Raw genomic sequence first — 20,340 nt, 5'->3', positions numbered from 1 at the left:
TATTAGATCTAAGATTACTGCTATAGTAGGTATTAGATCTAAGATTACTGCTATAGTAGGTATTAGATCTAAGATTACTGCTATAGTAGGTATTAGATCTAAGATTACTGCTATAGTAGGTATTAGATCTAAGATTACTGCTATAGTAGGTATTAGATCTAAGATTACTGCTATAGTAGGTATTAGATCTAAGATTACTGCTATAGTAGGTATTAGATCTAAGATTACTGCTATAGTAGGTATTAGATCTAAGATTACTGCTATAGTAGGTATTAGATCTAAGATTACTGCTATAGTAGGTATTAGATCTAAGATTACTGCTATAGTAGGTATTAGATCTAAGATTACTGCTATAGTAGGTATTAGATCTAAGATTACTGCTATAGTAGGTATTAGATCTAAGATTACTGCTATAGTAGGTATTAGATCTAAGATTACTGCTATAGTAGGTATTAGATCTAAGATTACTGCTATAGTAGGTATTAGATCTAAGATTACTGCTATAGTAGGTATTAGATCTATGGGTAGCACGCTAATATACAGATAATAGATCAAAAGGGCTGCAGTGAATGGTGTCTGTCATGACCACAGTCATACATTACAGATAAAGCTATAACATTCCCTCAATAAAAGAGTTCTTTTACCATGTCTGTATCAGAATTAACTTGAGGATTTAAAATTGTTACAAAAACATTCTTCTGTACCTCATTATTAAGTGTTAACTCATTGAATCCATAGTCAGCATTGTTATGCTCTTTTGCTCCAGCTCTCAGAATTCTAGGATTTTGCTCGTCTAAGAGGAATACTTTAACTGGATTCACATGTTGGTTATCCAGGTACAGTCTGTTATAATAAGTTCCATTTCTGAACTCCTCAACAAACACAGTTCCTGTTCCACCTATGTCACCTCCACTGTTACTACCCATGCCGAGTGCCATCAACCCACCACGGTATTCATCAGTATGCATCACATGAACAGCAATGCGACCACCAGCACCTCCACCAGCTGCACCGTCACCCTTTCCACCATTGGCATACATCAAACCATGCCCACGCAAATGACCTACAGTAAATATGAAAATACAATTGAGTATTACCGGTACAATGTAAAAACTGAACACTACACCAGTAATAGGCTTTCGCCTGTCTGTGTTACATCACTGCTTTGAGTGACTATACATTTTGTATAGTATACCATTGCCTAAATACTGTATACAAACATTAGTTGTGATGTAACACATGATTTGATTACTATCTGTATTGTGATATACAGGTACATGTATGCACTATATTGTACATGTATAATCCACACATACATGTAAATAACATTACAGTAATCTTATGACAAGACATACCTGTGCTAGCCCAGATACTGCCACCACTACTTCCACCAGCACCAGACCAAGACACAGCACTGTCACCATTCACATTAATTTCCCCATCTAGATGGAATACAGAACCAACCACAATTCTCACGGTACCTCCACCTCTAGGTCCTGTCTCTCCATTCGATCCAGCACCACCACGACTGCCACCAAGCTGAGGCTCATAAATTGACCCATAGGGTCCACCACCTTTTATGCCATTCAATCCTATTAACAATAAAGCTTAGAGTTCAATGTCCAGCATTTTCATCTCTGCTCAGAACATGTCCATATCAGCCAACTTGTTACAGAGAAAGAGTAGGCATCTAGTATGAACAGGTTGTGTTTGCTTAATTGTTTTGTTTTAGCAGATATAAAAATATTAATAATAATGTTTTATTGCATCTTTAGATATTGGTGTACAGTGATAAATTATTAAGATTGAAAAAATTTAAGAAGAAAAACACTCAGAAGAAAAGTAATAAGGCAAGTGACCTGATAGATAATTGCCATAAAATGAACAAATCTGATAAAGGTCCATCCGAGGTAGCTATATACTAAGTATCAAAGTAATTGGCCTTTTAGTTTTCAAAAAGAAGGTAAAAATAGAATTGTTGACAGGCGACAGACAAATGGATGGACAATCACTTATTATAAATGAACTGCTTGCTCTGTGACACCCAAGTTGAAAAAATAATCTCCAATCTGTCTAACCATGTTATCTTCAGTTGTACTCATTAGGTAAATCAATTTAAAAATCTAGTCATATATTTTGCTATAAAAACTATAAATGCTACCTATCACATAATGCCTATCCACATGTAAAGCATTACCTTTAAATAGAAGAAAACATCCATTTACTTTCATCAATAAAATAAAAATGTGCATGTAAACTTGCATTACAAAAAAATTAATTAATTAATGTACTTACCATCTCCCCCGTATGTTGCATGTCCTGCACCTGCACCAGTACCATTACCTTGTGCGAGACCACCATCTACTGGTCCCCTGCCACTACAAATCAAGGCTGCGCCAGGCTCCAGATGAAAGTCAGTCACATATATCTTGAAGAACTCAGCTAAGAATGAGGAGGACCATTTCATATCCTATGATTTATCAATAATGTAAACATATTTTAAAGTATTCAAAAAATATGGTTAAAGACAGATATAATTAAACCATCTAATTATTTAAAATACTTTAAATTTATTTTCACTATTGTTGCTAAAGGAATGATTCAGTGAAAATAAAACCCAGCGAATATACCTTTTTTTCTATATTTTACATTTAACTCATCAAAAATCTATGAAATTAATTTCCAAACAAAAAGCCTTTTCACAGAAAATTACAGTACCGATACATGCACACTTAAATATCAAAGCAGGTTGTTAATTTTGACCATTGTTTTAAGTATGTTCCATTTATGATAGAGCTCTGAATTTTCACAGAATAATTAGATATAGCTAGTATGTATTCTATAAAGTATAAAAAGTTCATTTTGATAAAAAAAAAAAAAACTACTACATCCTGTTGCATGTAACATACAACAGCAGTTGAGAACTTGAATTTAAAACAGAGTGGCACTTAGATGGATTTGCACATTGGTTCATATTGAGTATGTAACATACTCTAACCATACATTACTCAGTACAATGTAGTTATACAGCTCAATATTATTACCAATATATCAATAATTAAGGCTTTATCTAACAGAATCCACCAAGCTAAATTCTCATTAAAAAACTGGGAAGATTTGGATGAAGCATAAACATGCACACAAAAGGAATAAAACCACTTACCAAATATCCAACTGTGAAGTCAATACCCATTGGCGGTGGGAATGATACATGTGACTCTGCACCAAATTCCAGACTTGAAAATCTAAACGTTCCTGGTTCATCACGGAAAACATAACTACCATCAATCATCAGTGAGGTATGTGCATAAGGTCCAATCTCAATTTTTCTTTCATGGGCGATCCTTAAATGTCTCACACCTTCCATCTGTCCATTCCATGATAACGCAGGGTCTCCTTTCCCTCTGATATCAACAGTAGTAGCTAGTACAGCGGTGGCCTCAGGATCTATTCTCATATTGACCTGTGTTTTCAGTGTTGATGTTTTAGCATCTATAACATCTACATAGTATGTATGCTTAGCATGCATATGTAGAAGACCAGTGAAATCACCATTTAGAGTGTGGATGGTTATGCTATGTTTCATGGTATCATTCACAGTCTGCAGAGAAGCTTCTCGAACAATTTCTATCACGTCAAACTCATAGTCAAGAGTGTCTGACTCATCTAAAGTGTAATACTGTGTCCATCCTCTGTTGTTGTTGTCAATCTTTAACACAGAGTATTCTACTTGGTTTCGGATTTCCTGTATATAAACTGATCCTGGTCCGCCATATGCCTTTGAAGACTTGCTGACATCGCCATCTCCTCCTAAAGCATCATACTTACCTTTGAAATGGTTTACAGATGTGTAAACTGCTAGTCGGCCTCCAGAACCTCCACCAGCACCCACTCCATATGCCAATCCTCCATGACATGTCACAGTGCCATGGCCCTCGATTACTGCACTATCCAACCACACAGACCCACCTGCTCCACCACCTCCTCTAGATTCTGACATTCCATCTCCACCATCAGATTTAATGTTGCCATCTAAGTACAGGGTACCACCAATGATCATTTTAATAAATCCACCCCCTCTACCACCGTCATCACCATTTGTCCCTCTTCCACCAGTGCCACCTCTTTCTGTTGGCTGATATATTGTCCCGAAATATATACCACCAGCTATATCACTTTGATTTGTATTGGTATAGCCATCACCACCAAAGCTGGCATGGCCTCCGCCTCCAGCACCACTGTCACCATATGCCTCATGCCCAGTTCCATATTCACTGTGTATGCTATCATCGGGACGATCAATAACAGATACTGTTACATCTGCACCATCCTCAACATTAACCTGTGAAGCAAAAACTATGATATGTTCGGCGGCGACTTTAACACCATACTTGATGTCCAACTCACCAACACTACACTTCATTCCCATATCTGGTGCAAAAGTAAACAAAGATTCCGTCATGAGTTGAAGACTTCCAAATTGAAATTCACCAGGACTGTCTTTGTACAAATATTCACCATTCTCAATCACAGCAGTGTGCGCATTAGGCATAAAGTACATTTTAGATTCTTGTCCGACAACTAAGTGTGCAACATTAGTCAGTGTCCCATCTAGCTGCAAGGAGACAACCTTTCCATCTTCTAACAGGACACCATTGCCTATTACATGGAGAGTTGATGGGAAGATCACTTCAGCATCTTCATCAATAATAAAATTCACTGCTGGTTTAGCAACAGTTTGAACAGACTCAATCACTTCAACAATAAACAGTTGTGATCCATGGGTGTGTAAAAGTCCAGATCTATCACCGTGTACCTCATGGATTATGAAAGTAGCATCTAATACTGTTTTATTGATGTGAAGTGATGCAGATTGGTGGATGTGGACTTCATCAAACTCATACTCAGTGGTACCCCACTCAGAAAGTGTCACATACTGGCTTATCATTCTATCTTGATTATTGATCCGTAGCTGTTGGTATGGAAAACTATTTCTTGTTTCTTCTAAATAAAGAGTGCCACTTCCACCACCAGCAGGTCTTGAATATTGATTATATCCATTCCCACCATAGTAATGATAGTTTCCTCTGAATTCATTGATAAGTTGGGTGTAGACAGCTGTACGGCCAGCAGAACCACCACCACCATACAGTGCACCATTCCCCCCATTCACAGTCACGTCTCCAAATCCATTCATAATGGTTGTATCAATCCATATACTTCCTCCACTGCTTCCAGATCCTCCATCTATTACCCCATCACCACCACTTGTAGTTACCATCCCATCAATTATCAGGTCTGTCGTATTGATCAGCACAGTGCCACCACCTTTATTACTTTTCAAGCCTCCTCTGCTTCCAGGCATGTCTGGTGTATAGATTGATCCATATGGAATACCGCCAGATACACTAGCAAATCGTCCAATACCACCATAACTACCATGCCCAGCCCCGCCACCACCATTGTCATCACTATCACCAGTACCAATCAGCAAGTCAATAGTCTCAGATTTGTTTCTGTCATTTCCAGAGCATGTAATGATACCACCAATCTCTACATCAAGAGTGGTAGCCTTTATGACAAAATAATCAGCTGAAATACTGGCAGTAAATTTAAGACCAAGAAATCCTGCATTCAAATGAGCCCCCATGTTTGGTTCAAACTCTAAAGTACTTCCACTGTACAGCTCAATTGTGGCAAATGTAAAAATTCCTATGGGCGCTACTACTTGTTCACCTGTAGGTGTTGGTATCTCAGCAGTATGTGCAGTCTGTCTCATTATCACTGATCTACGGTCGGCTAGGTATAAGTTGTGCACTCCAGTAAAACGCCCAGCCAAATCAAGAGCAGGGTATTCCTCAGTGTTCCCAACTAGCCATGTACTACTTGACATAATCACTTCACCAAGTTCATCAACTTTGATATTAATCATTGTTTTGGTGCTGGTGATGTTCTCAGTCAATTCTCTTTCTAGGACAACAGATTGCTGATTGTGTATATGTATCAGTGCCGAACCATCACCAACTAAACGTCCAATGTTAAAATTACGCTCCACGTCATCTTCAGGCAGTTGGAACTTCACCTTATCACTGAGATAAAGCTCGTTGATGTCATAGTGGATCCAATTTTCTTTCAGAGTAAAATAGTGATCAGTTTGTTTGTTACTATTATCAATCTTCAGAATTTCAAAAGGTGAATTGTCTTTTACTTCCTGTATGTATATTGAGCCTGCACCACCAGGCCCACTGCTATGTCCACTGCCACCAGAAGCTGAAACTGTACCATGATAATCATCCCAATGAGGACTGTTTATCGCAATGCGTCCACCACTACCACTGCCAGATGATGTTGTGCTTCCACTTCCTCCTATTGCACTGATGTGACCATGTCCGGTTAGTAAAGTACTGCATGTTAGCCACACACTACCGCCACTGCCACCACCACCACCACCCGACAAGAACTGCCCGTCTGCTCTTATGAAACCGTTGTTGTGAAGTTCTGTTACCACAAGACGAATAATTCCACCACCCATTCCACCTGAGCCACCACTTGTGCCAAATTCATTTGGGGTATAAATAGTTCCAAAAGCCTGAGAGGCCAGGGAGAGATCTCTACCAATGCCAACACCACCCGGGCTAGCGTAAGCACCTCCGCCATACGTGGCAGCATCTCCATTACTAAGATGGTCTGCATTCATGGGTGCCATGCCACTAACATCTAAAGCAGCATTGCGATCAATATACAACAACCTTGCAGTGATGTTGAAGAACTCTGCATTCAATATCACATCACGTTTCACTTCAAAGAAATCAGCAGTCATTGACAGACCACCAACCATCACATCCAACATTGCATTCTTCTTAATAATGACTGTAGTGAACAGGTAAGATCCTGGGAGACTCGTATCCAGGAATCCACTTTGGTCAGTAACAGCAGTGTAACTTGTATTATGTAAGACCAGCTCACCATATGCATCAATGACTATATTCCAGGCCACAAGACGTCCAAGTACTTCTAACCTCGTTTTTGACAATGATAAACTGTCTGGGAACACAATTGAAGCTTCTTTGTTAACAAGGAAATTAACTTCAGTGGTCATGTGTGTTATCATACCTTCGAAACGTTCAGCGTAAAGAACTTGTTGATGATTTACAAAATATGTTGCAGTTTTGTCCCCTATGAAACTACCAATGCTAGTCACAGTTGACACGCCTTCTGTATAGACTTTGGCATATCCTGCAAGAACAAGGAATATCATAACTTAAATATCTAAATCACACAATGAAGAACACAATACAGTATAATACAAAATATCAATGATTAGTTTGCAAATGTTTCACAAAAATAATTTAAAGGGCGGTAGTCATCGCTTCACGCAAGCGCAATATATATGGGTCTCATATCAACAAATCAACAAAGATGGTGACTTTGACTGTTGTGCAGATCAACGGGTACAAACTGAGACATTACCAAGCTTTATATGGGGTATTTTTAGGTGACTGGAAGGTATCAAAGGAGTCACCGGTGGTAATTAGTGCGCGACGCCTTACTTCAATTAGAAGAGCGCATTGGATTGTGGCAAAATCAATGTTTTTCAACACAAATGTCGCAGATGCGCAGCCTGGCGACCACCGCCCTTTAATGTTGATGGCCATTTTATATTTATTGCAGAAATTGCTTGAAAATATAAGCAGCAAGCAACATTTTCTTTGGTGATTTAGGAAACAATATTTGGAAGATTATCACGACACAGCCGGTAAGATTGTATCAACAAAGATCTGTTTCAAACTGGTGGCTTGTGTTTATTTGGCAGGAACCAATGTTACTTTGTTACAATGTTACTTAACTACTGTTTTGTCTTATTGTCTCAATAATGGCATCAAAATATTATAAGGCATATGGTCAGCAAGTGCATACATTAATTCCATGACTTTAATTGGCAACCTATTTTAACACTTTACCTTACAAGGATTAATGTTTTCACTGAAAACTGAAATATATTTGCGACCCACAATCCAATAACTCACAACCCTGGCCAAACTTTCACAGGCCTTACAAGAGAAACAATTACCACATGAATATTTGCCACAAATTCTGATGACGTCTGGGTCAATTTGATGATAAAAAACAATTTGAAAAATATAATTGTTATGCAAGTTACATCATAAGATGCGTAATATTATATCTTACCCATCATAGATAGATAATCATAATCATATGAATCATCTGATATCATAGTTTGACTCTGCTGATGTAATTCACTTGACTCGTTTCCATTGATGAAAAGATGGTAAACGGGACGCTGGTTTACAATGTCCCCCAGAAAGAATGTACCAACACCTCCTCCATATGAGCTAAATGGTGAATCGTTACTTCCACCATACACAGTCACTGATCCAGCAAACGTATACCTGATATATAACAAAATGTTATGAATTATGATCTAATATGCATATCAACGCAAAAATTGGGATAATAGTTGGACACACAAATCTTGTCTAATGATTTTACTACCGTAGTTATCTGGGTAAGGGCCCCATAGGAAATCGCCAAAAAATAGGGGTGGGCTTATGCCCGGAAACCCCCTGCAAAAAAACAAAAATTTACGAAAATTGACAACACGCACATCAAACTGTGGCAGGGAATAGAATGGCAAATAAAAACATGCAACGGAAATAATTGAACAATATGCAACATTAGAAGTAAATATAAAGACCCCAACGTAAATACAGAAAAGCATGAACTTTACAATTATATCTGTCTTCTTCAAAAAGATGAGTACCCTATTCATATTAAGTATGGAAGGTTTTTTTCACAAAGGTATCATGTGCCAGTATGTTATTTGATCATATAGCAGCACATGTGCTTTAATACATAAATAACATAGGTATATCTATCTATGGTTAAAGTAAGTCATATTAAAATAATCCAGTGTACAATAAATGTAATTAAAGAGGCCCTCATTTAGCCAATTTTTCAAAATGTATTCAGTATGCTCAAATTCTAGTCCACTTTACACTACTACATGCTTTTGAACAGTATACTCACATATTTTCAATGAAGATAGTTACACGACCACCTGCACCACCACCACCTAAGTTGATGCCACTGCCACCATTTGCAACCAATCTACCATGGCCAATCAGATTATTGCATCTTATAAGAGCACCACCTCCACTACCACCACCACTATTAGGGCCACTGCCACTGTTTCCAGACAGGTGTATGGTTCCTGAAGATATTGACAGAAATTAAGTAATATATTGAATGAATTTAAAATAAAAATGTTTTCAAGACATTCTCCACACAATATAATTTTGTTTGCAGTAGTCAACAACAACTGTAGGTTATAAAATCATGGTATGTTAAAAGCAAAAAAAAAAGTATTTTGATAATTTTTTGAGAAAGGCAGGACTTCAAAATTAAGTTCAGGAATGCAGTATATGGATAACATTGCTGCCTAAAGAGAGTTTTTTACTACATTTATTGAATGTGCTCCACAGGCAATGGTAGAAATGGATAAACAAATAAATAAATTCATATGCAATCTTTGCAGAGATGTAAAATGATGATAAAGACGATGATGAATTATTATATAATACTAAACACAGATGGAAAACAAACCTTCAAGAATGAGATTTCCACTCAATGTAAACTGTAGATAACCTCCTCCAGATCCTCCAGTACTATCCACACCACTGCCTCCTCCACTGCCACTCTGTATTGGATTTTGTATTGTGTCATACCATGTTCCACCAGTCTCACCTAAATCTTTGGCTATTCCACCAAATCCACCATGTCCTGCTCCATAACCAATATCATTGACCTGAAAATGGTAATCAAGAAAAGTCGATATTTGTTGTGATATATATGCACATGTTTAAGGCAATGAATCCACAAATTGAAAAATTCTGAAATTCTGTAAACCCATATTATTTTGTGTTTTCGCTTACAAGTTTCACTTATCTTGCAAATCAAGTAACATTGCAAAATTCTGTAGCAGTGTCAGTGACAGTAAAAGTTAAATGGTCTATAATAATCAATTCATTTGCTGCTAGGCGCAATTAACAGCAAATGTGTATTTAGAGTTTAGAGTGTCAGATATACAACTCTGATGGTCAACACATTAAACTCAATAGATGATTTTCTGTTAACTGCAGAATCTTGTTTATTGCAAGTGAAAAGCGTAGACGAGAAAAACCAATGCATGTTTTGTTTTTTGAAAATGTTTCGATTTTGAACTTGACTTTCTTTTTATAGCTCAATGTCAAAATGCTGAACTCTCAGAGGGAAATATTGCAGAGTGAGATATCCTCACTTTATCAAAATTGACCATCATCAAATGTGTATAGCATATTATTAAGCGCAGAAATACCTCAAAAAAACTCTCATGTTTGTCGAAACACATGCAATGTTCTGATGACATTATGAGCTTTGTTTTTCCGTTTGATTTCAAGCATAACATGGGATCTCACAGTGAACAGAAATTGGGCTATTACATTTTGTATGAATGAATTATGAAAGGTATAATTATACTTACTGTATCACCAAAACCAGGGCCTTCATCTGCATCATATCCTTGACCATTTAAATCTACTGTGGAACCAGCGTGTAATATGATGTCATTAGCGATGACTTTCAATGATCTTCCAGTGAGGACAGATCCATACTTGGCCTCTATTGTTCCAATTGATAGTACTTTAGCATTGGTAGGATCTGCTACACCTTCAAACTGCACAGTGGAATGTTCCCCAAGAGTAAGATAAGTTAATTTGTAAGCTCCGGGTTCTGAAATGTATGTGTACTCTCCACCACGGAATAGAGCAGTTTTTCCTAGCTGTGAGAATACAATTGTTTGGTACGCAGCGACAGACAGATCAAACACATTGGTCAGTGTACCTGTAGCAACAAAAAATGGCATCAATTGTAATTCATTTTAGCACAAAAACTGCTGTATTTTAGAATCATACAAGAAATTAATGTTACTGTCACCGCTATAGTGTTCTGAACATCAAAACAGTAATATAGCCAGCTAAGGCTGAGAAAAAAAATATCTCTGTTTCTCGTTTCCACGCGGCTCATTTTGAACTATGCGCCTCGAACGTTTTTTTTCTTCTAAAGCATTCCAAAATGCGCTTGTACTCACAATTGTCTCAAATTTCGCCTATTTTAGCTCAGTATTCAAAAAAAAAAAAAAAGTCGCCTCGCCTCCTCATTTTAAAATTTCCATGAAACGAGAAACAGGGAATTTTTCTTTCCTGGCCTAAGTTTGCTATGCACATCTATGATTGTTACATGATTAAAACTGGTTAGGTCAAACCATTGATGACTTTACAAGAATTATGACACACACAGTGACAAAAATAACTTAAAAACACAAATATTCATTTACCTGAAAGAATATTATCAGGACCAAGAAATGTAACTCTTGGTGGTAGTCTCATTTCACCGCCTTGATCCACATGAAAACTACTCTCCAGTGAAGTCTCTTGAGTGTATTTATCGATTTCCATGATCATAGTTTGGTGGACATGAACCACACTGGTGACATCACCATAAAACTCATCAGCAACTACTGAGGTACCATCACCTTCAATCTGCAGAACCACGTTATCTTTGATATGAAGTTCATTAAATTCATACTCAGTAATCTGGGTTTCATTCAAAACTGTGCCCTGTGGAGCTGGGACAGTGATTCTTCTGTTATCAATGTATAAAATAGAGTATAGTTGTCCGTTTCTTGACTGCTTCTTAAAGACTGTGCCAGCGCCACCAGAATTGCTGATAGTGTCCACTCCATTTCCGCCACTGACTTCATAACGTCCTGTATATTTTGATGTAGTAGCAGCATGGATTGAAATACGTCCACCGCCTCCACCACCGCCTCCATCTGTTCCTCCATCACCACCTGTTGCTTTCATTTCACCAGTGCCAGTTAATTCAGTTACTATGCTGAAATACAGAGTACCACCAGAGCCTCCACCGGCTGATCCAGTGCCGCTTAATCCAGCAGCACTAATGATACCATCAAGTCTGCATTTATCTGCTTCAATGCTCAGTATTCCACCACCTGTACCTCCAACACCACCGATACTGCTGCCACCACCACTGCCATGTTCTGTGCTTTCATACAATGTACCATATGAACAAATCATGTTTCTGATTCCAGCAGAACCAATCCCTCCACATCCACCATGACTTGCACCAGATCCACCAGCGTCATTGTACACACCAGCACCAGGACCTGTATCAGCTACATACCCACCCCCGTCAACCATGATCATTCCTTCATAATCAACTTGCAATGCAGCTGTTATCATATTCAACCTCTTTCCACTGATTAAACCTCTGTATTTCACATTCACAGAAGACACAACAATCAAATTAACTACTATATCAGCATCAGTGTTGAATAAAATCTTGCCATTACTTAAAATATTTATTGAGTTGAAGGTCAGTGTCCCAGGGTCATCAATGTACAAATATTCATCACCATCAGACAATGCAGAATGTGCTGTTTGATAGACTTCAAAGACAGCATTATCACCAACTACCAAGTCTTGGGCACCATTCAGTATGCCCTTTAACACAATGGATGATGTCTTAGTTTGGAGTGCATCAATATACACCCATGATGGTAGTCTCAATTCTCCATTCTCTTCTACAATGATTGAGCTATGCAGGATGTACGGCTGACTGGTTCCAAATGATGTAGCTATTGACATGTTTTGATGATCAATAACAATGATTGTTCCAGTGTTATCACCAACAAGTTGTCCTACATCGATCGTTTGCCAGTTTCGTCCTTCTAGTCGACCATGTTTCAATATTTTCAAATTCGCAATATTGATGAATTGATCTTGATCATTCAAAATGATTGTGTTACTTGGTGTTTGCTGGTTGTTGTTGTTTATGATGATATAGTCTGTCAGTAGACCATACTCAGTGTACTTCATGTAGGCAGTTCCTGCAGCCCCAGGGAGTGTTCCATGCCCACCATATGCCAATATATCACCACTAAACAGTGAAACGTCATCACTGTACAAAGCCACACGTCCACCACTTCCACCAGCTGAGATATTAGCTGCACCGGATCCTCCATGAGCTGTAACCTGGCCATGACCTTCGACCTTACCAGCTTCAACTAACACACTCCCACCACTTCCGCCTCCGCAACCAACACTGCCATCTCCACCATTACTAGAAAGTATTCCTTCCAAAACGAATGCACCGTTGACAGCAAATGTTAGGATTCCACCACCTCGACTTTGATTCACAGCAGATCCACAACCACTTCCAAATTCACTTGGAAGCATTGTGGATCCATATACTTCACCCACAGGCTCATTCATGTATCCTCCTTCACCACCATGACTAGCTCCATTGGTAGAGTCACTCGGTCTCCCAGTTCCTTCTATGTGACCTCCTTCATTTACAGATACTAACCCTTCACTTTCAATATATGTAGCATTCGCAATGACATGAAGTGTTTTATACAGACTTGTCATTTGGATCAATCCTCCACTCTTGACTGTTACATCTACACTCACAATACTGACATCTGCAGCCTCCAAGGTCAAAGTAGCATCAACTCCTACTTCAAGTCTATTGAATGCATAGGATCCAGGTAGGGACAGATCACTGTCTATTCCGACCATTGACAAAGGTGAGAACACAGCAACTGACTTTATACCAAGAATGAACTGCTCAGTTTCCAGAACACCAGTGTCAGCAACCAAGATAGTCTGGTCTTCATCAATGGTGACTGATGGTGTAACTAATTTGCCATTCAACTGTAACACTTCAGTAATGTCACTGCTTAATTTAATATCATTTATGAAATGAACTTCAGCTCCAGATCTTACATCAAAGTTACACAGTGTTCCTTTAGATGGATGCAGCACAGTCTTGATAGTGGCCACACCAGTACTTGCTATTATACTTCCAGTGTTATCACCCATCAGTGTATCAACTGTTATATCATTATCTATGTCAAATACAACACTGTCTAATACTTGCAGATTGTGCAAGTGTTCAATATCAGACCATGTATCAAATGGAATTAAGACAGGTTCACTTCCACTGCCTGCTAACACTAGTGTAGATTCTAGTACAGATTGAGGCATGTCTTTGATAAACAATGTACCTGTTGTAAGAAAGATGTAGATGTGATTATTGAATATGGGAGTACTGGACCATTCAGGTTTGCAATATTCTTCATTTGACAAAAGGAAACAAATATTCAGATGAGCCATTATTACTGAAGTCTGCCATCAAATATCACAGAGTACAATGTCTGGGTTATTATTTCACGTAACCTTCATAGCATGCGACACAATAAGCAAGCAAGGATGATAACAAAACTGATGTGAATAATTTAGCATACCTGATGTCCCATATAAAGTACCATTTCCACCAGCAACATCTATTAAACCAGTAAATTCAAGACTTGTATCTGGTACTTCTAGAGATATTCTGCCACCTCCACCTCCATGGCTCCCAGAGTGTCCATTACCACCACGCGCAAGTATCTCGCCATTTCCTACAAGTCTACCAGCTTTGATGTACAGACTACCACCACTGCCTCCACCAGTCAAACTATCGACTGCAGAATCACCACTCATGTCAATGACACCATCATTTAGTAGGCGTCCATCAACTGTCAAGTTCAACTGCCCACCACCTCTGGCACTACTTGCACTGCTGCCATAAAGAGATGGGTATGCCACACTACCGTACAAGCTTACAACTGCTGTATTCCCCCCACCGCGTCCTCCATGACTTGCACCATTAATACCAGTAGCTAAACCATCACCACCACCATGATGTCCAGCTCCATTACCAGTGATAAGACCGTCTGCGTGAATCACCATTTGAGTGACTGTGATCTGAGTTAAATCTATGCCTAATGAGTCACCTTCGATAAACATGATTGCTCCACTCTCAATTGTGATAGAATTATAGCTGTAAGCTCCAGGTTTCAATGAGCAATCCTGTCCAGTTAACAAATGGAGATGGTCTGTCTCAAGGCAATACATAGGTAGAGTAGGACCTATGTCAATGTCTTCATACACATTCTGTGTTATATTTAATCCATTTACATCAAGGGTTGAGTTGTAATACTTAATAAAGTGAGATACATGTACATGGAGTAGTTTATCAAGAGGATTCTCACAGCTATCTGATTGTTTCAATGTGCCCTGTTTGAAGAGTTGCACCGTCTGAAGATTCATCTCACCACCAGGTTTACCAGAGGTGCTGGCAGGATAACCAAGAAGCAATTCCCCACCATGCTGAATTGTTATGTCTTTCGTATTTACCAGTTGACCGCAAACATCTAACTGAGTTCTTTTGGTAAGTAGGAGCGTCTCAGTCGTTCCAAAGCGTGCGTTTTTATCCACTTTAACATTGAATTCTAAGACAGTTTCCTTACCACTAAATGGGCATCCACCAATACAACCACAATCACCAACATATACCTCCTGTTTGGTTTCCACACTCAATAAAGATGTCCAGTCTCCACTAATCTTACCAATATTAACACAGATAGACTGTTCAGTACTGTCACTTCTATCAACAAACTTGACATTAGAGCTTCCTAGTAATTGAACCTCGTCAAATGACCAGCGAAATATATCAGGATGAAAATTAATATTAGAGAACACTGGGTCACCATTTAGAACATCCGCTGACATATGTTTATTATCTATGAGTACCTGCAGAATATAAAAATTACATGTATATAAGTCACATGTGTGTAATATGTGGCATAATTTTTACCAAGCAGGTAATGATTCAATAAAGAATTGGAAGTGAATCAATCAATTCATGTTCATATTGTATGCTATAAGCTATATGACAACAGATACCAGTTCAATGATTTACCTATCAGCCAAGCCATAATGTATCATTCCAACAATTCACAGATATTACTCTAGCTATGTTATCATAATTTCCAACACTAGAACTTATTTATAAATGGCCACAGACAACTTGTTGAGAGAAAGATGGAGAGCAAAACTTGTTTTTATTATGAGTTAGTGTAAGTACACCATGCAAGTAACCGTATCCAGTCTGAAATTCTAATATTACTGCAATAAAAATGGTACTGTCAGACAACTAGCCAATGCATTGTTGTTGATACATAACAAGATATTTTATAGTGTACCTTTGATGTCGTTCCTGAGTCAATGAGTTCTTCTGTATACACAGCTCCAGCAGCACCATTTTGATACCCAATTCCCCCATGAGTAGCAATATTTTCAAGAGATGTTACATGTGCTTCTCCATAACCAATGGACACATAGCCTCCCCCACCTCCACCACCAGAGTGATACAATCCATCTACCTCAAAATGACCATCGCCTCCACTCACATCTATCTTCCCTGTTACAATAAACCAAAATGTAAAGATTAATCTTGATGACAATTTTTCAAATATTATAATTACATGTAGTAAAAGTTGCATCCACTTTAAATAATAAATATACTATTTTTTTGAGCTTATGTATATTACAGAAGTGTTTCAAAATAAGTCATATTTTAATGATCCAGTACACAATAAATAAAATTTTTGGTTTATGCTTTTACTGAAGTTGCGCTTCCAATAGAACAAACATGGTAGCAGTTAAACTTTACACCTCTCAATTATGAGATGTTTATGCTGGACATTAATTCTTTAACTATTTAACCGCCCTCTTTTAATTACACACTAACAAAATAGTTTTGTTTATAGTCTGCACATTCCTTCAGAAGATTGAGACAAAAATAGCCAAATCTTTTGAGTAAACTGAAAATTGACTAAATTTTTTTACACTGACTCCAAAATTAGGGTTCATCTCCAGAAATAATGTAGAATAAAAGACAAAAAGTGCAAAAAGTTTAAAACATAGGACATGAATAGTCCAAGACTCATGTTAATATACCTGCAATCTGTGCTGTATGAACTCTGAATTGGTCTTCTGTTTCCCAAAGAATTTTAAGTTTATTTATTTTATATTTAATCTGGAAAATGTGATGGCCCTTCAATCAGAATAAAATGTTGTATTAACATTTTGTAGTCTTGCATTGCAAAACTACAAAATAGGTTCTCACCATTGCCGATTAAATTTTCGACTTCAATCCAAACACTTCCACCTGCACCACCTCCAGACCGAGCTCCCTTTTCACTATCATCAGCATTTTGACCTCTATTAAAAAAGAGCAGCAATTTAGAAAAAGTTCTTTAATATTTATTATGGACATGGTTCAGTGTGTTCAGACTAGTTTGCCTTGCATACCACCATGGTGTAGTGTGTTCAGACCAGTCTGCCTTGCATACCACCATGGTGTAGTGTGTAAAGACCAGTCTGCCTTGCATACCACCATGGTGTAGTGTGTAAAGACCAGTCTGCCTTGCATACCACCATAGTGTAGTGTGTTCAGACCAGTCTGCCTTGCATACCACCATGGTGCAGTATATTCAGACCAGTCTGCCTTGCATACCACAATGGTGTAGTGTGTTCAGACCAGTCTACCTTGCATACCACCAGGGTGCAGTGTGTTCAGCCCAGTCTGCCTTGCATACCACCATGGTGTAGTGTGTTCAGACCAGTCTGCCTTGCATACCACCATAGTGTAGTGTGTTCAGACCAGTCTGCCTTGCATACCACCATGGTGTAGTGTGTTCAGACTAGTCTGCCTTCCATACCACCATGGTGTAGTGTGTTCAGACTAGTCTGCCTTGCATACCACCATGGCGTAGTGTGTTCAGACCAGTCTGCCTTGCATACCACCATGGTGTAGTGTTTTCAGACCAGTCTGTATTGCATACCACCATGGTATAGTGTGTTCAGACCAGTCTGCCTTGCATACCACCATCGTGTAGTGTTTTCAGACCAGTCTGTATTGCATACCACCATGGTGTAGTGTGTTCAGACCAGTCTGCCTTGCATACCACCATGGTGTAGTGTGTTCAGACCAGTCTGACTTGCATACCACCATGGTATAGTGTGTTTAGACCAGTCTGCCTTGCATACCACCATGGTGTAGTGTGTAAAGACCAGTCTGCCTTGCATACCACCATGGTGTAGTGTATTCAGACCAGTCTGCCTTGCATACCACCATGGTGTAGTGTGTTCAGACCAGTCTGCCTTGCATACCACCATGGTGTAGTGTGTTCAGAGCAGTCTGCCTTGCATACCACCATGGTGTAGTGTGTTCAGACCAGTCTGCCTTGCATACCACCATAGTGTAGTGTGTTCAGACCAGTCTGCCTTGCATACCACCATGGTGCAGTATATTCAGACCAGTCTGCCTTGCATACCACAATGGTGTAGTGTGTTCAGACCAGTCTACCTTGCATACCACCAGGGTGCAGTGTGTTCAGCCCAGTCTGCCTTGCATACCACCATGGTGTAGTGTGTTCAGACCAGTCTGCCTTGCATACCACCATAGTGTAGTGTGTTCAGACCAGTCTGCCTTGCATACCACCATGGTGTAGTGTGTTCAGACTAGTCTGCCTTCCATACCACCATGGTGTAGTGTGTTCAGACTAGTCTGCCTTGCATACCACCATGGCGTAGTGTGTTCAGACCAGTCTGCCTTGCATACCACCATGGTGTAGTGTTTTCAGACCAGTCTGTATTGCATACCACCATGGTATAGTGTGTTCAGACCAGTCTGCCTTGCATACCACCATGGTGTAGTGTTTTCAGACCAGTCTGTATTGCATACCACCATGGTGTAGTGTGTTCAGACCAGTCTGCCTTGCATACCACCATGGTGTAGTGTGTTCAGACCAGTCTGACTTGCATACCACCATGGTGTAGTGTGTTCAGACCAGTCTGTATTGCAAACCACCATGGTGCAGTGTATTCAGACCAGTCTGCCTTGCATACCACCATGGTGCAGTGTATTCACACCAGTCTGCATCGATCATCACAATGGTTTAAAAATCTGTGTGTCATCAAGTGAGAAACCTAGCTATATAACCAGTATGTCATCTTCACACTCAAGATACATACCTTGCGCTGATTACTCCATTATTCTCAAGTGTATCAGAAATAATATGAAGGACACCTCCACCAGCCGGTGCTCCACCTAAATCACAATGTAAGCTACCACATCCTCCAGCTTTGCCCGGCTCAACAGGGTGAACAATAGAGTCATATGAAATACTGTGACGATGTATATGTTCACCTATTCCACCATCACCACCATGTGACCCTCCAGCACCACCAAAGATTGTATCTGTAAAGTAACAAAAATTTCCATGATAAAATCCAGCAAATATACCTTTTTTCCTATACATTCAACTTGTCAAAAATCAGTGAAAATAAATTCCATACAAAACACCCAAAAATCTGTCAGCAGGGGCAACGTTTATTTTTTAGGAATTATATTTTAAACCATATCATTGTTTCACTCTCTAGCAAAGCTCCCCCCCCCCCTGTTTTGATAGGTTCACCCAGCAAAAACTATGATATAACTCTCTAAGAAGAAGATATTATTTACTCACATTCTCCATCATATACACTATCGCCTGTGAAATCCGCATTAATATGACCACTTGGTGCAACAGACAACAAATCAGCTTCAAGCAGCAGAACCTTGGCTTTGAGCACTGCTCTTGGCTGTATAGTGAGCTGATCCACCCTTACAGTGTACTCTTCATAAGATTCAGTCACATCCATTACACCGTTGTCAAGCAGAGAAAGTTGACGAAAATTGATTCTACGTTTATATATCTCTGACGATGAGTGTGCATTTCCTCCGAACTCTACTGTCGCATTTGTAATAGACAGTTCATGTGGAGCACCAAACCCACCATCAATATACAAATGATTGTTTTCAAATTTGATTTTAGTTGGTAAGTGTACATCGCCCTTGTTATACACTCGTACATTGCATGGTAGATAGTATTCTGTCTTCTGAATGCGAACCGTCTGTTTGGGACCCACATGTATTGTGCCAAATCTCTGATAGTCATCAAGGTGCTCACCAATGAAGGCCTCCATGGTGAGTTCTTTGGATTGGTGATTTTTATACTCAATTGCAAGGTGTGACATTCCCAACAACTTCAGTTCTGTAAGTGAGAACTGCATAGTTGGCAAAGTCAGCCAAGTGGTACCACTGCTCTCAAAAAAGCTCTCATAGCTCTGAATGTGATCCTAAAAAAGAAATTAACACTATTTAATTTGCAGGGCAAAAATGAAACAAACGTACATATCTTTCCTGTGAATAAACACCCATAGAACTCACACCTGTGAATGAACACCTGTAGAACTCACACCTGTGAATGAACACCTGTAGGACTCACACCTGTAAATGAAAACCTGTAGGACTCATATCCATGAATGA

The 20,340-nt window shown here is 39.0% G+C and overlaps 1 protein-coding gene across 1 annotated transcript in view; it reads right to left on the bottom strand.

Annotated features, from left to right (window-relative positions):
* Positions 1-1,424: 1,424 nt before the first annotated feature.
* The window catches only part of LOC100369350 (uncharacterized), a 49,321-nt gene continuing 30,405 nt past the window's right edge, over positions 1,425-20,340 (bottom strand). The window contains exons 30-43 of the mRNA XM_085507592.1: positions 19,499-20,150; positions 19,005-19,230; positions 17,095-17,189; positions 16,169-16,386; positions 14,387-15,716; positions 11,393-14,146; positions 10,541-10,899; positions 9,625-9,826; positions 9,049-9,232; positions 8,191-8,411; positions 3,164-7,236; positions 2,296-2,470; positions 1,477-1,592; positions 1,425-1,442 (exon numbers count right to left, since the gene is read on the bottom strand). Of these exons, the coding sequence (XP_085363718.1) occupies positions 1,425-1,442; positions 1,477-1,592; positions 2,296-2,470; positions 3,164-7,236; positions 8,191-8,411; positions 9,049-9,232; positions 9,625-9,826; positions 10,541-10,899; positions 11,393-14,146; positions 14,387-15,716; positions 16,169-16,386; positions 17,095-17,189; positions 19,005-19,230; positions 19,499-20,150 (10,623 nt within the window). The remainder of the gene's footprint in view (positions 1,443-1,476; positions 1,593-2,295; positions 2,471-3,163; positions 7,237-8,190; positions 8,412-9,048; positions 9,233-9,624; positions 9,827-10,540; positions 10,900-11,392; positions 14,147-14,386; positions 15,717-16,168; positions 16,387-17,094; positions 17,190-19,004; positions 19,231-19,498; positions 20,151-20,340) is intronic.

Source organism: Saccoglossus kowalevskii, chromosome 14 (assembly GCF_978046115.1).
Source record: "Saccoglossus kowalevskii chromosome 14, keSacKowa6.1, whole genome shotgun sequence".
NCBI lineage: Eukaryota > Metazoa > Hemichordata > Enteropneusta > Harrimaniidae > Saccoglossus > Saccoglossus kowalevskii.
Note: the sequence above shows the minus strand (reverse complement) of the source record. Positions and strands in the feature narration are given on the sequence as shown.